General features: G+C 53.7%; 1 protein-coding gene across 2 annotated transcripts; it reads right to left on the bottom strand.

Moving 5' to 3' along the window:
• Window positions 1–1,236: 1,236 nt before the first annotated feature.
• E2F1 (E2F transcription factor 1) lies at window positions 1,237–10,605 on the bottom strand. Of its 2 annotated transcripts, XM_004318030.4 has the most exons (7): window positions 10,212–10,602; window positions 5,419–5,509; window positions 4,840–5,059; window positions 3,844–3,996; window positions 3,016–3,130; window positions 2,696–2,921; window positions 1,237–2,567 (listed from the first exon to the last, which is right to left on the bottom strand). In XM_004318030.4, the coding sequence occupies exons 1-7, from the start codon at window positions 10,470–10,472 to the stop codon at window positions 2,320–2,322; spliced, it is 1,314 nt and encodes a 437-aa protein (XP_004318078.3). In that variant the 5' UTR covers window positions 10,473–10,602; the 3' UTR covers window positions 1,237–2,319. The 2 variants fall into 2 exon arrangements, with proteins under 2 accessions (XP_004318078.3, XP_019806401.2); XM_019950842.3 differs by lacking the exon at window positions 2,696–2,921 and having other exon boundaries at window positions 10,212–10,605.
• Window positions 10,606–21,939: the final 11,334 nt, after the last annotated feature.

Below are 21,939 nucleotides of genomic sequence, written 5' to 3' on the forward strand. Positions count from 1 at the left end.
GCAAACTCCAGCCTTTAGGGCGGCAAGAGCCGCGCAATGAATTCCAACAACACCGTTCACCTCTGCGACTCCCCACCTCCCGGGGAGAAGCGGCCACTACGGAGTAAGGAGCCACCCAAGGGGTCATTTGCACCGGGTAAGGGCTGAGCGAATGACGGCCAGCGTGGAGTACTACACAGCCAGGAACAGAACGGGAGGGGCTGCGCTTGCCCACCGAGGGCAGGTCCCGCACCGTTATAGGGTCAACACAGCAAACGGAAGGAGCACAAGCGCGCCACCTGGTGGACAAAACCCGCAAGTGGCTTCGCCTGTGCGCGTCTGTATCTTCTGCAAAATGGGAGTAAGGGTAGACACATCGTACGGCTGTTTTGGGGGCTGACTGACAGTGAAAGGCTTAAAATAGGGACTGGCTCAGGGAAAGCCCACCTAAGGGTTTCCTAAATAGGTCCGTGTGGACCGTCTCCCAGTCACCCTCCCTTCCACTCTGAAGCTCTACTTGGGCTTCTCTTCCCCCTGGCTCTTCTGTTCTGGCCCCCTCTTCAACCCATCCTCCACACAGCTGCCAGAGGGAGCTTTTAAAATATAAAACAGGGTGTGTCACTCCTCTCTCAGACTCACCAGGGTCCTTGTCCCCCGAATAAAGCCCAAGACTGAACGTCTCTACACCTTGGCCCTCACCTCAGGATTCCAGCCACACTGGTTTCTCTCAGGTCCTAAGGGCCCTTTGCCCACGTGGCCCTCTCCTGCTTGGTGTGTTCTTCCTCTTCCTCCTCAGTTAATTTCTTCTATCCTACAGCTTTAGGTCAAGCACCACCTTTTCCAGGAAGCCCTCCCTGATCCTCTCATTTGTTTGAGTCTCCTCCAGCAGGTCCTGAGAGCTCCATGAGGGGAGGGAACGTGTGTCCCCACAACCTGACACGGAATCAGCCTGTTGTAATTATCTGTTGCATGTTTACAAATGTCCAGAAACATCTGGAAGGAGCATAGCAAACTGATCAGAGTGGCTCCCCCGGGGCTGGAAAAAGGAAGGGAGTTCATTTATTACTTTATCGGACCAGTTTTTAAATTAGGGTAAAAGTGATGAAGCCTACCTTTCTTGGGGTGGTGAGGCTCAAATAAAATGAAGCCAGGCAGGGACAGGGAGAGGGAAGTAGAGAATGGGCATTTTCCCAGCAACCTTGACCTCTCCCACCCTCACATTTGCTCCCAGTACATAGTCCCCAAACCGGGCCCAGACATCGTCAAAATATTTATTAAAACCAAAGCAGAGGGAACAGAGCTGTTAGGAAGGCAAATCAAAGTGCAGATTGGAGGGTGGGGCAGAGCAAGAAGTGGGGTGGAAGGGGCACTTCAAATGCCACAGGAGGGGCCCCTGTGGTCTGGGCTGGGGGGGAGGCCCTTCACCCCACCCCTCCCGCCCACCCTGTCAGTGAAGGTCCCCCACTCACCTCTCCCATCTCACATCCATCCTGGGGGCAGCTGGGGCCCTGCAGTGACCCCGTGGGAAGAGACCACCCCCTCGATCCACCCATGGCTGTCAGTCAGTCAGTCTGTCTCCCTCCCTCACTTTCCCAATAAATAAACCATTCAGGCCTCAGCTCCTTCAGAGTGGGGCAAAGAACAGCTCAGGGACCCCTGCCCTCGCTCAGGGACCCCTGCCCTCGCTCAGGGGTAAGGGAGTTGCGGCATCAGCCCCGCATCCCTCCTACCCTTTGCTGATGCCCCAAGCTTGCCAAAAAGGCCTTGATAAATAAATAACGCTCCATTAAAGCTTCGATCAGAAAAACCTTTAAGACGACAGAAGTGCTCTCGCGGTCCTGCAAACGAGCAGGCCAAGGCCTCGCCACCCGGCCTGGTCAGCACGCAGGATTCTGGGGGCAGGTGGCCACCCTGGGCCTCGCGGGGCCCCTGGAGCAAGGAGACCAAAAGTGCAGTTAGAGCCCCCGCCATGCGCACACATGGGCTCATGCACACACACGTGGACACACTGGGGCGTGTTTTCAGTGCACACACAGATGTGTTCACCTTCATTCCCCGGTACATGCACACACACATGCTCACACACCACTCACCCCGTGTACACACGTGTCGGGTGTTGGGTGCATGCACATACACACCACAAACAGAATCCTTCCCTTCCTGGCTTGCTCAGCCTCCTGGCAGTAGCCAGACTCCAGAGCTAGAAGCTTCTGGAGGTAGGGGAGAGGGGTATAAATTAAACGTTTCCAATTGGACTAGGAGGACGGCCAGGGGCAGGGGGCTCCAGGGCTACAGAGACAGGGTGGGCATCCCAGGAGGCCCTGGTCCCCCTAAGCCCCGTCAGAAATCCAGGGGAGTGAGGTCCCCAAAGTCACAGTCGAAGAGGTCTCTGATGCCCTCGCCCTCCTCAAGGCCGAAGTGGTAGTCGAGGGCCTCGTGCGGGGGGGACAGGCTGATGAACTCCTCGGGGAGGAGGCCGGCGAAGTCCTCCCGCACGTGCTCCAGGAGCGAGTCAGCCGCCACCAGCGGGGACAGGCGGTCCTCTTCCATGGGGGCCCGCAGGCTGCCCATCCGGGAAAGCAGAGGTTCTGGGGAGACGGGGGAGCATCACAGGCTGGGGACACCCCGGCGGGGAGGGCAGAGGGGCTGTCACACCTGCCCACCCACCCGGGAGAGGGGGGCCCCACCCCGCCCTGCCCACCCACCCTTCACCCACCTTGCTCCAGGCTTAGCAGGGACTGACTGGGATCCGTGGCAGGGGATGAGGGGGGAGATGATGGTGGTGGTGGCACTGTGGTGGCAGGGTCAGCTGCCCTGTCCTCCTCCCCAGAAGCTGCACCCTGGGACGGGGTCTTCCCGGGGCTGATCCCGCCCGCACTCTCCTCAGGGCACAGGAAAACATCGATGGGGCCTTGTTTGCTCTTAAGGGAGATCTGAAAGGTCTGGGTAAAGGTAGCAGGCAGAGTAAACTGAGGCTCAGCTAACTACCAGCCCAGCCCAGCCTGTCCTGTTCCAGTCTAGACTCCCAGGTCTCACCTCTGAGGAGTCCACGGCTTGAAGCTGGGTCTCGGGGGGGGCCTTGATCACCATAACCATCTGTTCTGCAGGGTCTGCAATGCTACGAAGGTCCTGGCAGGTCACGTAGGCCAGGGTTGGTGGAGTCAAGGACCACATGACCTTTGGCCTTTGGGGGCCACCCACTCAGACAGCTCATAAGGCAGAGCCCATACCCGCTGAGTCACTCCTGTCGTCTGCATCTCCCACTCCAGGGCCTGGCACATAGCTGGCACTCAATCCTATCTCATGCCCCTGAGCCTCAGTTCCCACATCTGTACGAGACCACTCTCTACCCATCAGATCTTAAGGTAATAATGGCTGCCTGCAATAATTTCCTATAAATTACACAAATACAGGCTTGGTACTGAGAATTTACTCTGACCCATGACCTTGGTGTCAATTAGTAGTTATCTCCAAAATGTATAAACGTAATTTGGGTATTCACTTAAAAAAAAAAAGCTTATTTTAAAATAAAGTTTCTATTTTTGTAAATAAAAGACAAAAACTTATATCTCTAACCTTGAAGCTACAACCAGGTACCGAATCATTGTATTAAATAAATGTTTGTTATTGGTATCCTAGCTTTTCTTGTTTCATTCTGTGCAACTTTGGAATAGGATTATTTTCCCCTTTTACAGATGAAGCTGAGACTCAGAGAGTAACTTGTCCAGTGTCACACAGTGACTAAAGGCTGGGCCAGGACTGGTATCCAAAGCCAGAACCCTCTCCTGAATCCAGGGCCCAGGGTAGCCTCTCTATTCCCACTTGCATGGGGCCACGGTCACCCTCCAGGCAGTTCAAGGATATCGCTGGCTGTCAGCATCCTCGGAAAGCAGACGCAGCTGAGTGGTGCACATGTGGATCAGGTGGTCCAGCTGCCGCTCGCTTTCCTGCAGTTGCTGGAGGTCCTGGGTCAATCCTTCAAGCCGCCCACCGATCCCCACTGCTGCATGGCTGCCTCTGCCGGGAGGCAAAGGGAGGGTTAGTAGCTCCCGGCCCCTCTTCCCAGGAGGCGTGACCCTCAGCAGAACAGTCTGCTGCTGCCTCTGTTCTGTAAGACCCAGGCGAGCCCTTGCTCCTCTTGGCCTGGTTCCTCAGCCGGGAAACAGCAGAGGGCTGAAGCTGGGCTCCAAGGCAGACTGGCCGGGTTCAACGTCGGGCCTGAATGTCTGTGAACACCCATGTGTCCCTCATAGGGGGCTGGATAAGTGAATGAGGACAGACATGCCGTGGAATACTATGCAGTTGTGTTAAAGGACAAGAATGCATTAGATGCAGACATGGAAGCATTTCTAAGACATATTGAAAAGAAAAAAATGATGTAGAGTGGAATATCTACCGAAAGCTGAGAACACAAATGTGTCAGAGAGGGGAGTAGGATGACCGGGGAAAGAGGTGAGAAGGGAAAAATAAAATAAGAATTAACAAGAATAAAACAGCTGTGTTAAACAATCTCATCAATGGCAACAGAAGCCAGAACAGTGGTCACCTGGTGGTATGAGGAGTAGACTGTCTGGGAGGGGCACAAGGGAACTTTCTGGGGTGCTGGAAATGTTCCTTATTCTTATCGAGATGGTGGTCACCCAGGTGAAGAAATATGTAAAGTTACACTGAGCTACACAGGTAAGATTTGTGTTCTTGCCTGCATCTATCACCTCAGGGAAGCCAACTTTCCTCTCTAAACCTCGGTTTGCCCAGCAGTAAGATGGTAATCCGGGCAGCCACAGTGGGTATCGCTATCAGCTCCTCCGGGCTGGCCTGGCCCCGGGCCTCCACCCACCCTCCTGTTTGGCTGGTACCTACAGCCACTGGATGTGGTTCTTGGACTTCTTGGCGATGAGCTGGATGCCCTCAAGGACGTTGGTGATGTCATAGATGCGCCGCTTCTGCACCTTCAGCACCTCAGCTGCCCAGTTCAGGTCGACGACACCATCGGCCGAGCGGCTCAGCAACTCCAGGAAGCGCTTGGTAGTCAGATTCAGCGATGTTTCATAGCGTGACTTCTCCCCTGGGGATTTCACACCTGGGGGCCAGGCAGGGTAGGGTCCCTCAGCACCACCCCCACCCCCCAGCCCCAGCCAGGCTCTGGGGAATGGGGCTGGGGGGCAGATGGCTCCTTCCCCTTGGTGAGGCCAAGCAGGGAGGCCCTGTGGCAGCCTGCCAACCACAGTATTCCTCTTCCGGCTGGGGAACTCCCCACACCCCAGGGCTTGGGGAAGCCATGCCAGGCGGCCACTCCAGCTGCCCCTTGGGGCTCCCAGAGGCCTGGCTCAGGCCCAGGCCTAACAGATCAGAGCTTAGTCTGCAAGCATGTTTGTCTGCCCACATCCCCCAACCTGGGTCCAACCAGGAGGTCTGCCCTAGCCCAAGCTCGGGGGGTACCTTTTCCTGGGTGGCGGCCTCTGCCCCGAGCTGGCCCACTGCTCTCGGCCAGGTACTGATGGTCAGTTTCCAAGTCCAGCCTCCGCTTCACCTACGGCAAAAACAACGGGAGGATGCCCAGTAACCAGGAGAGTGGGGCCACAAGAGACCTGGCTGAGGGCCTGGTGTTCCCAAGCCGCCCCCTGCCTCAGTCTCTCTCCCAGGATGCCCAAATGTGTGAGTGAGGGGGAGGTCCCAGGGGACACAATCCTACCCCATAGGACAGAACACTCAACTGGAAGGCAGAAGTCCAAGCCCCAGTTCCACCACCACCTTCTTGGGGGCATGCGGTAGTTTGCAAATGTTTTGATACTCCTCCTTTCAAAAGATGGAGCCTAATTCACCTCCCCTTAAATATGGGCCAGATCTGGTAACTTGTTTCGAATGAACAGAATATGGTGGGTGTGTGTCACTTCTGAGACTGGATCGTACAGGCACTGGAGCTTCCTCCTTGCTCTCTTTATTGGATCATTCACTCTCGGTGGGAGCCAGCTGCCATGTCATGCAGGCACTCAAGCAGCCCTAAGGACAGGCCCAAGTGGCAAGGAACTGAAGTCTCCCCCACAACAGCAACACAGGTAAGCTCAGAAGCAAATCCTCCAACCCTAGTCATGCCTTCCAACGACTGCAGCCGGGCCAACATTTTGGCAGCAAGCTCAGAAGAGGCCCTGAGCCAGAAGCACCCAGCTGAGTAACCCCTGAATTCCTCACCCCCAGAAACTGTGTGATAATAAATGTTTGTCATTTCAAGCCACTAGGAAACAGGTCCTCTGAGTGAGTCACTGCCTCTCTCTGGTCTCTGTCTGTGAATTTGGCAGCACAGTAATGGCCCCATTTTACAGATGAAACAACTGAAGCCCAGAGAAGCTCACGGTCATACAGGCAGGAGGTGGCAGAGCCAGGAGTCCTGCCCAGATGCCCTCTGATTTAGTTACACCACTCGAGGATGGAGATTGCCCTGGAGGTCTCACAGGCATCTCCACTGCATCCTGATGTACCCTCCCCTCCCCTCCCCACAGGGTTTCCTGAGCTAGAACCTGGTTCAGCCCCACCTGCTGCCCTCATCACAACCGGCTGCCAAGAAATCCTGTCCCCACAGCCACCAGCGCCTCCCACCTGGACCAGCTGTCTTCCCATTGGCCTCCCTGCCTCCATCTGTCCCCCTCCACCTTAGTATCCTCATCTGCCACCAATTCTCCACAAGAACTTCTGCTGAGACATCTTTCTTCACAAACCTGTGTCTCCAAGCCTTAGCTCATGCTGGTCCCCTCCCTGGTTTGCCCTTGCCTCCCTCCCTCCTAATTCACACCACCGCTTCCCGCTCTGTGGGCAGGCACCTTACCCATAACCTAAGCCTTTCCGATCCCACAAGAGAAACTGAGGCTCTTCTCCCTCAGAACTGCCTCAAACCCAACCTTTCCCCACATGGTCTCTCGCTACAAATTTCTGCAGATGCGTTTGTCTCACCCAGAAGCCAGGGAGCCCCTCAGAGGCGGGCACTGGGTCTGAATAGTCTCTGTACACAGGGTCTGGGCATCAACAAACGTTTGCTGAATGAACCAGCCCACATGCTGACACTCCCTCTCACGCACACACTCATGGATTCCCTCAGGGATCCGCGGCTAGAAGAGCTAACACGCGCTGAGTGCTTCCTGTGTACCGAGCACCACTAGGTAACTGCTTTCCTGCGTGCGATCATCAAACCCTCCAACCATCTTGCAGCAGGTGCTCTGAGGACTTCCACTTCCTGAGGAGCCTGCACCTCGGAGAGGTCACATAGTGAGAGGTGGAGTCAGGATCTAAACCTTAGTGGGCTGGGCAGAGGCTAGTCCGGAGGCCAGGCCCCCTGAAGCCGAACCAGAATGTACCCCCTCTCCAGCCTTGCCCCTAGGGCCTGAACCCTAGTATGCTCCAGCCAACCGCACCCCTTGCCTCCTTCCTGCTCCCCATAGGGGTGCCCACCCTGAAGGCAGATCAATGCCACACTCTAAAACAAGGGCTCAAGCAGATGGATGCCCATTTCTGCTGCTGCTCTCTAGAGATGCAGGCACAGGGACCCAAAAGGCAGGGGTGAAGACAAACAAAACATTGGTGAAAAAATCTGGATGACTCAAACACCTATCCATGGGAGGAGACACAAAAACTGGTTCATCCAGCCTCTGGAATACCACGCTGCTGTCAAGACGGACTGAGGCAGGCTGATACAGAAGCCTCCCAAAGACATATTGACAGCTCATGAAACCATTTTCTCTGGTTCAGTTTCTATTACTACAGAATCCATTTCAGGGGTGACCTCTGTACGGGAGGGAGGAACATACGGGCCATGTTGCCTTATCTCTAAAGTGCGGATGATGTGCTGCTGAACACGGACATAAAGGAAAAACGTCAATTTCTAAAACTTTAGAAAAAGAAAGTTGTCATAACCGCCTTAAAAACAAAAGCAGGCTCAGGAGGAGAAAAAAGGAAAAATGGATGGGGCTGGGATCTTGTCCCCCTCAACTTTCTAGCCTTTTAACTCTTTTTCTATAGTAAATGAGTATTATATTTAGTTTGTTTTTTAGCAGCCATGACAACAGGGTAGAGGTGGACAGGAAGGGCCAGGAGGAATGGCTGAATTGCAGAGACTTGTATGCAGGAGGTACTCAATGAATGCTCACTCGTGCAGAAGCTGAGCCTGTCACTTGTTTCAAGGACTGCCCCAAACAAATGCTAGAGCAGGGGGTCAGTGGAGGCCACAGCTCAGATGGCCAGTGGCTACCCACAGGTACAATGTTAGGGGGTGTTGGATGGCAAAAGCTGGGCCTATGTTTCTGAACTTCAGCTCCAAGACTGCACCAGCCCTCACCCCTGCCCACGGAAGAAAACACCTACTGGCCCTTAAGTACTGTGAGGGCAGAGGCTCCTTACTTGCCTGTGCCTAGAACCTCATAGGTGCTCACTAACAACTGTTGAATGAATGGAATGCTCAGGCCCAATGAGGCTGCCCCTGACACCACTGGGGGTGGAGGAGAGGGCATACGTCCTCAGCCCAGTCCCTGGCTGTCCCTCCGAGCCTGAAGCTCAGTTCCCCAAGGGCAGGACCCACAGCCCTGGGCCTGCTAGGTACCTGTCAATCAGCTAAACTGGAGGCTACTTGTCCAGGCTCCAAGCTGGTACCCACAGGGACAGGTTGCTGGGGTACAGGAGACGAGTCAGGTGGCCCACCCCTGGTGCAACTTCCATCCGTCTCACTCATTAGGAGGAAGGGACCCTGGGCTTCCTTCAACCTCTATTAGCATCTCCAGTATGCAAGGCATCCCAGCAGTTAACCACTCAGGAAATCTGGATTGGTCCCAGCACTCACTAGCTGACTTACTAGGGAATGTTCTAACATCTCTACGCCTCAGCTTCCCTACCTGTAAAAGGGGAAGGTTGTTGAAAGGGTTAAAAGAGTTAATTGGGTAAAGTGTTTGGCACAGCGCCTAATACACAATACAGTCTCAAAACAATGGTGCCTGCTATTGTTATTATTAGCATCTCGGTGATTCCGGAAGGAAGGCCACACTGGGCAAGGGGCCAAGGGGGTTGGGGGAACCTTGCCGGGATGCCTCAGGGACCAGCTGCCACCCAGGCCATGAGCAGTTGGGCGGCTTCCACCACCTTGCCCTGGGCCCTGCCTCCTCCCACAACTTGCTCCAAGCCCTATGCGGAGACCCCATCCTGCCCATCCATGCCTCACCTTCACCCACAGGTTGTGCCAGTCAAACTGGTCTCCACACCCTGTCCTGGAGCCCACAGGGCCAAGCTCCAGGGCTCCACTCCCTTCTCCCCCTGTAATTCAGCCGCTTCTTTTGGGCCCCCTAGTCTGAACTGTCTTGAGCCTCTTGCTGCTCAGGGAGCACTTTATCAAGGCATCTCCCTGGGGCATTTACTCTCTCCTGGCACCGGGGGCCTCCTCTCCAGCTCCCAGAGGCCCAACCCACCCAGTACTTCCACTGGGGCCCAGGGGTCTGCCTGCCTGATTAATGAGGTTCCATGGCAACCAGGGTCTGGGAGGGTGGAGGATGGCAGATGGAAGGACAGGCAAAGGGAGGGGATCAGCAGCTGGCCCAGCCACCCCGCCCCTGCAGAGAAGGCCTCCCAGCCAGGCGGCCTGTCCCCAGAGGCCCGGAGGGCCAGGCCTGCACCTGGCAGTCCCAGCATCGAGGCAGGAAGGAGGGTCTCCTCAGCGGCTCTTCCACGGTCTGGAGCCAGAACGCCCCCCCTGACCTCCCTAAGCAGCCATGCCCACCACCCAGCCACACATTCTGGTCTGAAGCCAGCAGGCCTCAGTTCAAATCTCACTTGCAGCCTTGTGACCAGGGGGCAAGTCACTTCCCCTCTCTGGACACAGTTCAGATGGGCACAGTGACAACACCGAGCTCACAGCACGGATGTGAGTTTTAGCTGCCTTGAAGTCTGCCAGAGACCTGGCATGCAGTCAGCGATAGCTGAATACACGTGGGGCAATTATTATCACTGAGTCTGACCCTTGAGCGTCTCTGGCGAGGAAGCTGAGGCCCAGAGCACAGAGCAGCAAACAAGGACTGGCCCGAGGTCACCCTGCACCCCGGGGCGGGGCCCGGAGGACCAACCCAGGCTCGGCACCGCCCAGCCCGGGCGCGTCAGCCCACCCTCCCCCGTCCCAGCTGCCGCCGGGCCAAACACCGCGCCCCGCCAGGGTCTGCGCGGGGGTCCAGGTAGCGCAGTCGGCCCAGTGTCCCTGGTGTCCGTACCGGCGGGCGGCCGAGCGCGGGGCGCGGCGCGCTGGGTGTGGGCCGGGGCGCCTGCGGCGTGGCGAAGAGCAGCAGGTCGGGGTCGCGGGGCCCGGCGGCGGGGGCGGCGGGGCCGGCAGGGGCCGGCGGGGCGCTGGCGTCCTGCGCCGTGGAGATGATGACGATCTGCGAGGAGTCGAGCAGCCGCAGCGCGCCGGCCCCGAGGAGGGCCTCCAGCGCCGGCGCGCAAGGGCCACCCGTGGGGGCCCCGGCCACGGCCATGGCGCTCACGGCCCGCGCGGCCCGGGTGGCAGTCGGCGGCGGCGGCGCGGGCCCATGGCGGCAGGCCGAGGCGAGGACTCGATCCCGCTCCGGATCCCGCTCCGCCCCCGGCAGCCGCTGCCTGCAAAGTCCCGGCCACTTTTACGCGCCAAATCCTTTTTGCCGCGAAAGAGCCACGAGCCGCCGAGCGCTGCCACCATTGGCTGTCCGGACTGTGACGCAGGCGACGGCGACGGCACCTATTGGCTGCAGCGCGCCGGACCTGCGGCGGAGGGCGGGACGGGGCGGCGGCGCGAGGCGGTCCGGCCAATCGCAGGACGGGGCGCGCGCAGGCTTTGTCGGGGCGGTGCCAGGCGCGTTCGCACTCCCCGCCCCCAGAGGGGATGACCCCTGTCCGAAGAAGGGGGCAGCCAACCGCTCCCCGACGTACCCCATCCTGCTGATGCCTCTAAGTGGAGATAGAATGTCCGTTCTGCATATGTCACCGTCAGCTGACCCCACGTGACCCCCAGAACCCCCCACCTGTGGCCCCAACACACTCAGGTCAGATCTCTAGAAACTGCCCCTCCTCTTTTCTGGGTTCTCACCTCCAAAACCCCAGCCACATCTCCCTTCCTCAACTTGCCCCACCAATGCCATTCACTTTAAAATTCTGCACCCACCCTATCCCTCTCACCCAGAGTCCAAGCAGAAGATGGGGAGGGATGTCTGACTCAGTGCAGCTTGGGGCTTTTCTACAAGCCCTCCTGTAGCTGGAATCTCTTCAACACCCTATGCACAGCTTCTGCTTAAACTGATTCATTCACTCATTCATTCAACAAACGTTTTGAGAGCCTGCTCTGTGCCCCATTCTTGACTCCTGGCCCTAAGGAACTCACAGTTTAGTGAAAAGGGGAGGAGGGAAATAGAGAGGTAACAAATGTTTACAATATGATGTGGAATTTCCACTATTAAAGTAATTTCAGGGGGCTTCCCTGGTGGCGCAGTGTTAAGAATCCGCCTGCCAATGCAGGGCACACGGGTTCGAGCCCTGGTCCGGGAAGATCCCACATGCCGTGGAGCAGCTAAGCCCGTGGGCCACAACGACTGAGTCTGTGCTCTAGAGCCCACGAGCCACAACAACTGAGCCCTCCAGCCACAACTACTGAGCCTGCGCGCCTAGAGCCCGTGCTCCACAACAGGAGAAGCCACCACCATGAGAAGCCCGCGCACCGCAATGAAGAGTAGCCCCTGATCGGGCAACTAGAGAAAGCACGCGCGCAGCAATGAAGACCCAATGCAGCCAAAAATAAAAAAAAAAAATTAATTAAATAATAATAAATAAATAAAGTAATTCCATGTTAGATCTAACAAAGGGAGAAGGTGAGTGTGCTGAGCATGAAAATGCATTTGATCCAGAGGCCCTGGGACCTCTCCATCAGCCGTTTCTCATTGCTCAGTTCAGCTGATTTGACCAATATTGTCCTCTCCTCTGTGCCAGGCTTTGTGCCAGCACTGAGGGCAGAGATGTGAAAGGTTTGATGATTTCTATGAACTTGCCTGCCATCTGGTGGGGATGACCCATCAAAAGAGAAAAAAAAGTAGCTAAGACGCAATCAAGAATGAGATCCCTAGGCCCGGCATAAAGACCCCTTCTTCCAGGGAGCCCTCCGCAGTTGGAGCTAGCTCACTTCCTCCATTGCCCAGCCTAGCCTCTGTTCTAGCACTGAGTGCACAATGCATTTCTCTCTCTGCCTCCCCTATCAGACTGGGAGCTGCATTAGGGCCTCTTCCCAGCACTGGCCTGGTCCACAGCAGGTGCTGAGAAGGGTTATTAAAGAAATAGAGACTGATGCTAGAGGCTACCTGGAATGCAATGAGAAGGCCCTGGTTCTCCAAGAGTAGCCCTTAGGCCCCCGGTTTCAGAATCACCTGGGTGCTTGTTAACTATGGGCCCACCCCAGCCCTGCCAACTTAGAATCTAAGTGCCTAGGAATCCTCATTTTCACATGCACCCCCCCCACCCTCATTCCAGGTAATTTTTATGCACGTTCATATTTGACAACAAATTGGTATTCCTGTATAACCAAAATGTATGGGGCAGCCTCGAATTACAGCCCCTGTGGACACTTCTTAGCCTCAGTTTCCTCATCTGTAAAATGGGCTTATTGGGCTTCCCTGGTGGCGCAGTGGTTAAGAATCTGCCTGCCAATGCAGGGGACACGGGTTCGAGCCCTGGTCTGGGAAGATCCCACATGCTGCGGAGCAATGAAGCCTGTGTGCCACAACTACTGATCCTGTGCTCTAGAGCCCGCGAGCCACAACTACTGAACCCACATGCCACAACTACTGAAGCCCGCACACCTAGAGCCTGTGCTCCGCAACAAGGGAAGCCACCACAATGAGAAGCCCGCGCACGGCAACAAAGAGTAGCCCCCACTGGCCGCAACTAGAGAAAGCCTGCGCACAGCAACGAAGACCCACAGCCAAAAAGAAATAAATAAATTTATTTAAAAAAAAAAAAAGGGGGGGTGCTTATTGCCCTGGCGCCTTCCAGGGTTGCCATGTGGATGAAAAGTATAGGTGTTTCATAAACTATGAGGTGGCTTAGGAACGCATCAGGAGTTTCCTAAGCAGTTTGTGAAATTACTCATCACAAATCCCAGACTATGTCAGCACTAGAGGGGACCAGAGAGACTAAATAAGCCTCTCACTTATGGTACAGAAGGGAAAACTGAGGCCCATTCAGAAGTGAAGCCAGCCAGTGATAGAATCTGGCCAACATGGATTCCCAGCCCTGGGCCTGGCCTGTCCCCCTCCTTTCTCCCTAGTTAGAGAAGCTCCCATAAGAATGGTAGGTCTCATTCTAAATAGCCAAGCCAGATCCTGACGAGAGGGTGAGAGAAGCCAGCAACATTCCCACTCCAAAGGGAATTTCCTTCCTTCACACATTCCTAAAGGGTCTCAACAACAGTAACATTCACTCTGTAAAGCCCTCTCATGCCCAATAGTCATTCAACAAACATTTCTCGGGCACCTGTTATGTACCAAGCACTGTACTGGTTGCTGGAGAGGGAAGACAGATACTACTGCCCCATTTTATACTGAGGAAACTTGAGACCTAAAAGGCATGAGCTTACCTAGCGGATAAGAGAGCTATTATTCAGGCTCCGTGAGGCAAAAGCCAGGGGTTTTTCAAAGCCCTGCCCTGCCCAAAGTATTCAAGTACACAACCTCCCAGGTAGAAGCAGGTGCCCTCCTTCCCACAATCCCTCCTGTCCTGCTGCAGCAGAAAGGAGTGAAGAGCAGAATTCCCAATGTGAAATCCAGGAAGAGATACGGGCCTTCTGTATCTATTAATACCCACTTGAAAACGGCAAAGGCCTGATAGATAGAGCCTCTTGGCCCCAAGCCCGACAGATCCTGATAAGGCTGTTCTCAACAGTTCTCAGGCTGGTAAGCTTCCAAAAAATCCATAATTACTGGGCAGCCACTTCCACTGATGATCTCCTTTCAACCTGATACTCTCATAAGTGAAGCTTGTTTATCCACATGGTGCAGGATGGAGGCTCAGAGAGGGGCACTTGCAACTCAAGGTCACACAGCAGAATTGAACAGTCTCCCACTGTAAAACCCAGGGCCTGCCCTTCATACTCACCACCCTCTGTAAATACCCCAGAACCAGGCTCAGGGCTGTCAAGATTATAATGTGTGGTTTCCAAAACGTATTATGGTGGATAGTGGCTTAATTAATAGGTGCTCACCTCCATCACCAGCTCCTTACTCCAGAGGAGTCCAAAGGAGTGGAAGCTCCTGGGCCCACAATCCTCCACCTGAACACATCTTTCCAAGAGGCAGGATGGTAGAGGAGTGATAGCATGGGCTTCTAAATCAGGTGGATGTAAACTGGAATCCGAGTCTGTGTGACCTTGGGCAAGTCAATTCCCTTCCTTTGAGCCTCACTCATTCAATCCACAGATATTTACTGAGCACTTACTATGTGTCAGATATTGTGCCAGGTGCTAGGGAGACAGTTGGAAGCAAAACACTCATCTCTGACACCTGGAGCTCACAGTCCAGTGGGAGAGTCAGAATTATTTCTATGTATCTATCTGCACAATATGCTCATTAAGAAGTTTGACAAGCGACACGAATAGTTCAAAGCTATTTATTCCACATACACCACCTCCCCTAAACGTACATTCATAGCTTAAAAAAAAATCTCCAAACATGAACATCCCATTATGATAAGGAGAAATGATTCTGTTGTGACTTAATTTTATGAAGGGGCACAGAGGCATCCATTGTTGAGTTCTGGCAGAAGGAGGTGGGGAGTTTTATGTCTGCAACGTTACATTCATCTTGAATGATCCCTTGTCACTATACTGAATTGTTTGACTGACGGTTTACTGTCCCTGGAGTAAACTGTCACTGTGCCAGTTCTGGCTGTGTCTGTCACTGTGCCAGTTCTGGCTGTGTCTGAACACAGGCCTCTTACCCATTCGGGAGGCCGTCTAACATGGGAGCAAGCCTTGGGAGTCAGGCAGACCCCAACCATGTGGCTTGGCCAGATGGGTAAGTGATTTACCCCACTGAAGACCTTTGCTTGCCTCATCCATAGAACAAGGGGCAAAGGCTCCTTGACAGAATGGGTGTCAGGGTTAAATGAGAAAACAAGACAAGCAGAGTTTGCAAACTGGCCCACAGGTATGATTTAATTTACCCAGATTATGTTTTTCCTGAATTATGAATTAGTTTAAAAAATTTTTAATTGGGAAATGCTATATAAAAATTCAAATATCTGGTTTTAACAAAAACCCAGTAATATCTGGCAATACCAGGCAGGCCATCAGGGTGCTGAGCAGTTGCTGTCCCCCATTTAGCCAGAGCCTTGACCCTCCAGGCCACGAGCGTCCCTGCCTGGCTTGCCTCACTTGGTGACCTTACTTGCCCTGCCATTGTGGGTACCTGGGTTTGCAATCCCTGATGCCTGTGCCTGGAACAGAGTAAGCGGCCAATAAACGTTAACTACTATTAGTGACATCATTACAGCAGGAGCACAGCTCCTCTGCTTTGTGGGTAGCTAAAGAGAAGATATGGACGTGGCAGAGTAGGGAAACTGGGTGTTCACAGGGCTTAGTGCCAGCCAGCAGCTGTGTGGCTGTGTGGCCTTGGCCAAGTCCTCAGCCATTAGCTGGTCCATATGTTCAGTGGGGGTGGGCCAGAAGGTCCAAGGTCAATGGAAGTGGGTAGGCCTCTGGTTGATAGGCGAGCCTCCTTTCCCTCGAGCCCCCATTATTCCATGAGCTCACACTCTGGGGACCCCTCTCCTCTCCAAGGCTCGCCCAGTGCCTCTTCCCTTCTCTCCATCACTCCAGCCTCTGCGGAGAGACTGTGCTTTTCCAAGGAGAGGGGAGAAAACCAGACACAGTGGCTATGCCTGCCCTGACCAGCATGGAAGTGAGTGGGGGGGGAGCCCTTAGAGCACAGGGGCTCTGTTTTTTCATCTGTAAAATGGGGATGGTAATAATAATGATAACAGTGTTTACCTGACAGGGTTGTTGGGACATTAACTGAGTTATTACAGTGCTTAGGGCAGTAGCTGGCACATAGAGAGGCCTCAATAAACGTCAGCTGTTACTAAGAATGAAAGATGAATCACTGGGGCAGCTTGCCTACATCTCCTCCTGATCTTTCCAAAAGAGAAAAGAAAAAAATTCTTGTTAGGCTGCAGGAGAGTTTTCAAGCAGCAATCCCTGCACTGCCTCCCAAACTCTATTAGGTTCAAAGACAAGAAGAAAAATACATTTGGAGGGCAATGAAGTGGGTAGATGAGACAATCCCATATTCCACTGATCCTCAGACTTTTTTTTTTAGTTAGTTAATGTTTTTGGCTGCACCATGCAGCATTCAGGAATCTTAGTTCCCCGACCAGGGATCGAACCCGTGCCCCCTGCAATGGAAGCACAGAGTCTTAACCACTGGACCGCCAGGGAAGTCCTCTCTCAGACTTTTTTTTTCATATTTAACATCTCTGAAATTGGAGGGCATCACACAATCAGTGGTATGTCCATTTTTAGTCGGCAGCTCTTTTCTTTCTTAGGGGCTCAAGATAACGCTGTGCCTCATCTTGGATGGCGTCTTAGAAGTCAGGAGATAAGGTGAATGAAGAGCAAAGGGCCGGGGCCTCCCCGTCAGAGGCCCTCATTGTTCTCATCACCTCCAGCCTCACCAGCACGTTTGAGGCTGGCCATGGTGGAGCGAGCCGCTTTTCTTTCTTTTTCTTGTTTTCTCTCTGACACCTGCTGACCTGCATTTGGCCTCCGGGTTGACAGGCACATGGCAAATGCGGTCAGGGAGGGGAGTACAGAGAGCTCAGGATGAGAAGAGAAAGGCTCTTTATCATATATTAAGATATTCAGAGAGCAGGAGCCAGAGATATTCTCTCTCCCCCCCCCCTTTTTTTTTTAAACAACAACAAAAAAAATCCCTGCTGGAAGCCGGAGTTATGTATGTGCCAAACAGGCCAGGGAACCCAGCAGGCCTCCTGGAGCTGGCAATGAACCGAAACAGGGGCATTGTGTCCAGGCCACTGGCTGGCTGAGGGACATTGTTAGGGCCTGGCCCTGTCTGGGAAGGGGGGGGCGGAGGAGGCAGGGGGAGTGTGTTCCCATGACTCCCTGGGGAGTAACAACAATCGGGACCAGCTGGGAAGCTCGCATGCCAGGGGCCCGGTGGGCGGGTGGCCGCCCCCAGAGGGGCAGTGGAGGGCCGCAGGGGGTTGCGGAGGCGAGGGGGGGCAAGGTCGGGGCCTGTTTCTCAGCTGGGGGGGGTCATTTGCTACACTCCTCTCTCTCACCACCCCCCTCCCAAAAGCCCTGGGCCACTGAGGTGCTCTCCAAATGACACCCCAGATCTGCCCACTTCTCTCCACCCCGCGGCCCCCACCCCCGGTCCAGGCTGCCATGGTCTCTCACCAGGACCACTGCCTGGCTTCCTCACTGGATCCTTGCTGGCAGCCTGGGCCCCTACATTCTGTTCTCCACACACAGCTCGAAGGATCTTTCCAAAATGTAAATCATATCACATCACTCTCCTGCTTAAACCTGCCGAAGGCTGCCTGTCACACTTAGCAGAAAACCCAAAGCCCTCACTCTGACCCATGAAGCCTGCCTGATGGGCCCAACCAGCCTCCAGGACTCCATCTCCAACACTCCAGTAAGCCCCCGCCTGGCACTCTGTCCCAGCCACGCAAACCTCCCGCCAGGCCCTGGGATGCTGTCAGCTGTTCCCCCCTCAGGGCCTGTGCACTTGGCAGATCCTCTGCAGGGTACACCTTTCCTCTACGTCTTTGCATGGCTCGCTCATCATTTGGGTCTCAGAGCAAACAGCACCTCCTCAGAGAGAAGGAGGGAAAAACAGACCCTGCCGTTCTCCTCCCAAGTCACTCTATTACAGTGCCTGTACTACTGACTTCCTGGCATCTACCACTCTGAAATGACCACATCTCTATATTCATTTGTCAGTTTTCCCTCCCTGGACGGTAAGCCCCAGGTAAGCAGGAACTGGCTTCTTTCATTGCTAAATCCTAGCCTCCTTGGACTTCCCTGGTGGCGCAGTGGTTAAGAATCCACCTGCCAATACAGGGGACACGGGCTCGATCCCTGGTCCAGGAAAATCCCACGTGCTGCGGAGTAACTAAGCCTGTGCACCTCAACTACTGAGCCCGCGTGCTACAACTACTAAAGTTTGTGTGCCTAGAGCCCGTGCTCCGCAACAGGAGAAGCCACCGTAGTGAGAAGCTTGTGCACCATAACAAAGAGTAGCCCCCACTCGCCACAACTAGGGAAAGCCCGCGTGCAGCCAAAAATCAATCAATCCATCCTAGCCTCCAATATCACCAGGTATCTAGTACCTAGCAAGAACTCGGTCAATATTAGCCATTATTTTTACTATTCCTGTGCTCAGGGCTTGGTAAACAATGTCAGCTGCCACAGGGGCAGGCTGGGAGGGTCACTCTCAAGCAGGAGTTCTGAATCTGTGACCCATGAACCCAAGTTCCATGAACTTGGACAGGAAAAAAAATTACACATATATTTTCACTAGTCTCTAACTGAAATGTAACATTTCCTTCAATTTTAAATGTAGGCAACAAACCAGAGGCCAATTAGCAGCAACCTGGGACTTTATCTCCAAGAGAAATCACAGCTATTTCCATATCACAGCTGCCGCAGCGATCTTGAGATACTATTTATGCTTATTGCACCTGTGAAATCGTGGTAGTTTTGGACCTGCCACTAGATCTTGTTATCTAATGTGTTAAAAAAGAACACACATTACAAGGGACTTCCCTGGTGGTCCAGTAGGTAAGACTCCGTGCTCCCAATTCCGGGGGCCCAGGTTCGATCCCTGGTCTGGGAACTAGATCCCACATGCCACAACTAAGAGTCCACATGGTGCAACTAAAGACCCTGCATGCTGCAACTGAGACCTGGTGCAGCCAAAATAAGTAATAAATGAATATTTAAAAATTTTTAGAAAAAGAACATATATTATTAAATCACAAATTTAAAAAATATTTTGATAATTATTTCAATATTCAATATAATTGCTGTCTTTTGTAATCCTATTTTATTTTATGGGTTTAAAAAACCCCACTCTTGAGAAGGGTCCATAGGCTTCACCAGATGCCAAAAGGGTTCATGACCCACATAAAAAAGACACCCTAAAAAGGAGTGTCTTAAAAGAGCTGATGTGGGGAATTTCCCGGTGGTCCAGTGGTTAGGACTCCTCGCTTCCACTGCCAGGGGCCCAGGTTCAATCCCTGGTCAGGGAACTAAGATCCTGCAAGCCGCACAGCGTGGCCAAAAAAAAAGAGCTGACGTGGTCTGACCTTGATCCCTCTCTTAGCTGATGTCCAGCCCACGAGGAGAGGCTGAAGGGGGAGCCCAGAAAAGCAGGGGGAGCAAGGTTTCTGACGGAGACCCCACGACCTGCATTTCAGTGCTGCCTGGTCCCGTCTTATTTATGAAATCATGAGCACACAGGCCTGTAACAGAAAGCAGGGAGCCCTCTAAAAGCAGGAAGAAGACAGCCCAGCTTTCCCTCTGTCCTCTAGCTGGACCCCTGCGGCCTCCAGCTCCCAAGAGTGAGTCCTGTAGGAGGCCTCTGGTTAAAATTAACACCCTCTCACCCAAAATGCTTTTCAAGGCTGAAAGAAGACACCCCCCCATCCCTATGAATCTGGAACAAGGGGAGGAAAAAACGTAACATTTCTTTTTATAAATGCCCTCTAACTTGTCACAGAAAGCAACCCATCTGCAGTCACAGACTGTTGGCTCCAGGAGGTGGGGCACTGGTTTAGGAGGGTGTCAGGTTTAAAGCCTGATTCTCATAAACACAAAACACACTCACGGGAGTGGGAGAAGCGAACAACGTGGACAGAAACGCCATCTCCAGGATCCTTTCTGGAGCCTGCGAAGTGGAAGGCAGGAGCCGCGAGCATCACAGGAGGCGGCTTCTTGGCGCCTCGGCCTGTGAATCATCCCTCTCACATGGGTTCCCTGAATGACCTCCGATTTGGGAGTGGAGCAGCAGAAGGGCCCCAAATGCACTTCGATTTTGTGCTTCCCCTTTCACTTGGAGTTCTGTGGACCTGAGTGTTGGGCGTCACCTATGACAAGGCTCGGGACACCTAGGGTGGTTCATGATCTGCCCAAGATATTGGGGGACTGGAGGGTGGAGCTGTGGGGGGGTGGGAATTGGCTCAAAGAAAGGACTCACTTTTTTTTTTTTTAATGATACTAACATTGAGTTGTTTTTTTTTTTGGCCGCGCGGCTTGCAGGATCTTAGTTCCCTGACCAGGGATTGAACCCATGCCCTTGGCAGTGAAAGCACAGAGTCCTAACCACTGGACCACCAGGGAAGTCCAGGACTCACTTTCATGTCAGATTATTGATCAAAAAGAAACCAAACATGCAGAGGACAAGGAGGAAATGTCAGAGTTCTTGAGATGACAGTGCAATATACAAGTTTCTTAGAAGACAGAGATGGGTGGTCGTGCAGAGAATGTCTCAGGAAGGCTGTACTAGAAAGTGCTGATAGGTGGCACCCCTGGCTGGGGTGGAGGCAGGTAGGTGGAGCTGGGGTGCAGGGGGAACTTGATTCTTCCCTGTTACACACTTTTTGTATCACTTAAGTTTTACACTATTGTGTATGCATTATTGAATAAAAAATTTTGTTTATAGCTTTGCATTGTCAAGAGACCTCATAGGAATGTAGCAGGTGCTTAATAAATACACGTTAAAACACTGTGCTGTTTCAGGAACTAGCATTTATGGAGCACCTACTGTGTGCCAAAAGCTCTCCAGCAATCCCCATTTTCCAGGTCTTGCAGAAACGGAGGCTTGGCTAGGAGGGAGCTGAGTGGGGACTCCTCCTAGGAGCCAGGGCTCTGCGCCTGCACAAGGACCACACCGCCTTCCCCCTGGAGTGAGCAGTTGGAGGCACCAGATGCTTTGGCAGGATCCAGAGAGATGCCATCTGTGAGGGGAACCTATTCTTACAGAGCAGAGACAGTGGGTAGTGGAGCTGGCCAAGCCCCAGCGGCAGTGGGGGGACGTCAGGAGGGCAGGCAGCCAAGGCTTTTACCTTCAGCTGAGGGTGGGGTAGGACAGGCTAAAAAAGCAGGGTGTCTGCAGTCCTCAGGGCCATGCTTTCTTTTACATTTGGTTGCTATGTTGGAAATAAAAGCAAACCTTTATCGAGTGCTTACTTCATATGCTATCACATCATTGAATCCTCCAGACCACCCTATGAGGTGTGCGCTATTAGAATGCCTATTTTACAGATGACAAAACGGAGGCCCAGAATGGTTAAGTCACTTGCAAGGGACCAGCGAGGCTGGAACTGAGCCCAGACACTCTGGCTCCAAAGCTTATGTCCTTAACCACCCCTTGTGCTGCCTCTCAACTCGCTGCACCAGAGGCCAGTTTTAGTTTGGGTTCCCCTAATCGCAGACCCCAAGACAAGGATTTGAGTGCAAGTGGTTTCTGTGGCAAGTGGTTCCAAGCGCTGGTAGGGGCATAAGGAAGGGAGACAAGGAGGAGGTGTCATCACACAAGTGACCACTGTGGGCAGCCAGAGCTCAGTCTTGCTGGGGTATTCTGCAGGCACCTCAGAGTTATCCCACCCAGTGACAACTGGGTGAGGGGTGCAGGAGTGGGGGTAGTCATCAGTCACTGGTTGAGGGCTGCTCCCAGGATGTGTTCATCCTCTAGCACTGCAGGTCTGCTGCAGGCTGGCAAAGCTGGTGCCAAGAGCAAGTGAGGGGCCCTCAGGCAGAAAGACTCAGGGTGGCAGTTGGGTGGCTGGTGTGCACTGAAGTGGTAAGTTAGACAGGATATGGGTGGGGCACCGCAGCATCTGCAACAAAGCCCACTTGCTGACAGCCACCCTTTCCCCTCCCCATAACCTTGGGATCTCATT

Source organism: Tursiops truncatus, chromosome 15 (assembly GCF_011762595.2).
Source record: "Tursiops truncatus isolate mTurTru1 chromosome 15, mTurTru1.mat.Y, whole genome shotgun sequence".
Lineage (NCBI taxonomy): Eukaryota > Metazoa > Chordata > Mammalia > Artiodactyla > Delphinidae > Tursiops > Tursiops truncatus.

Coding starts and splice junctions, on each gene's coding strand:
- E2F1 (XM_004318030.4), bottom strand. CDS start 10,472: ATGGCCGTGGCCGGGGCCCCCACGGGTGGCCCTTGCGCGCCGGCGCTG. Junction 5,510..10,211: donor CCGCGCTCGGCCGCCCGCCG/GTACGGACACCA, acceptor TTTTTGCCGTAG/GTGAAGCGGAGGCTGGACTT. Junction 3,997..4,839: donor AAGAACCACATCCAGTGGCT/GTAGGTACCAGC, acceptor GCCTCCCGGCAG/AGGCAGCCATGCAGCAGTGG.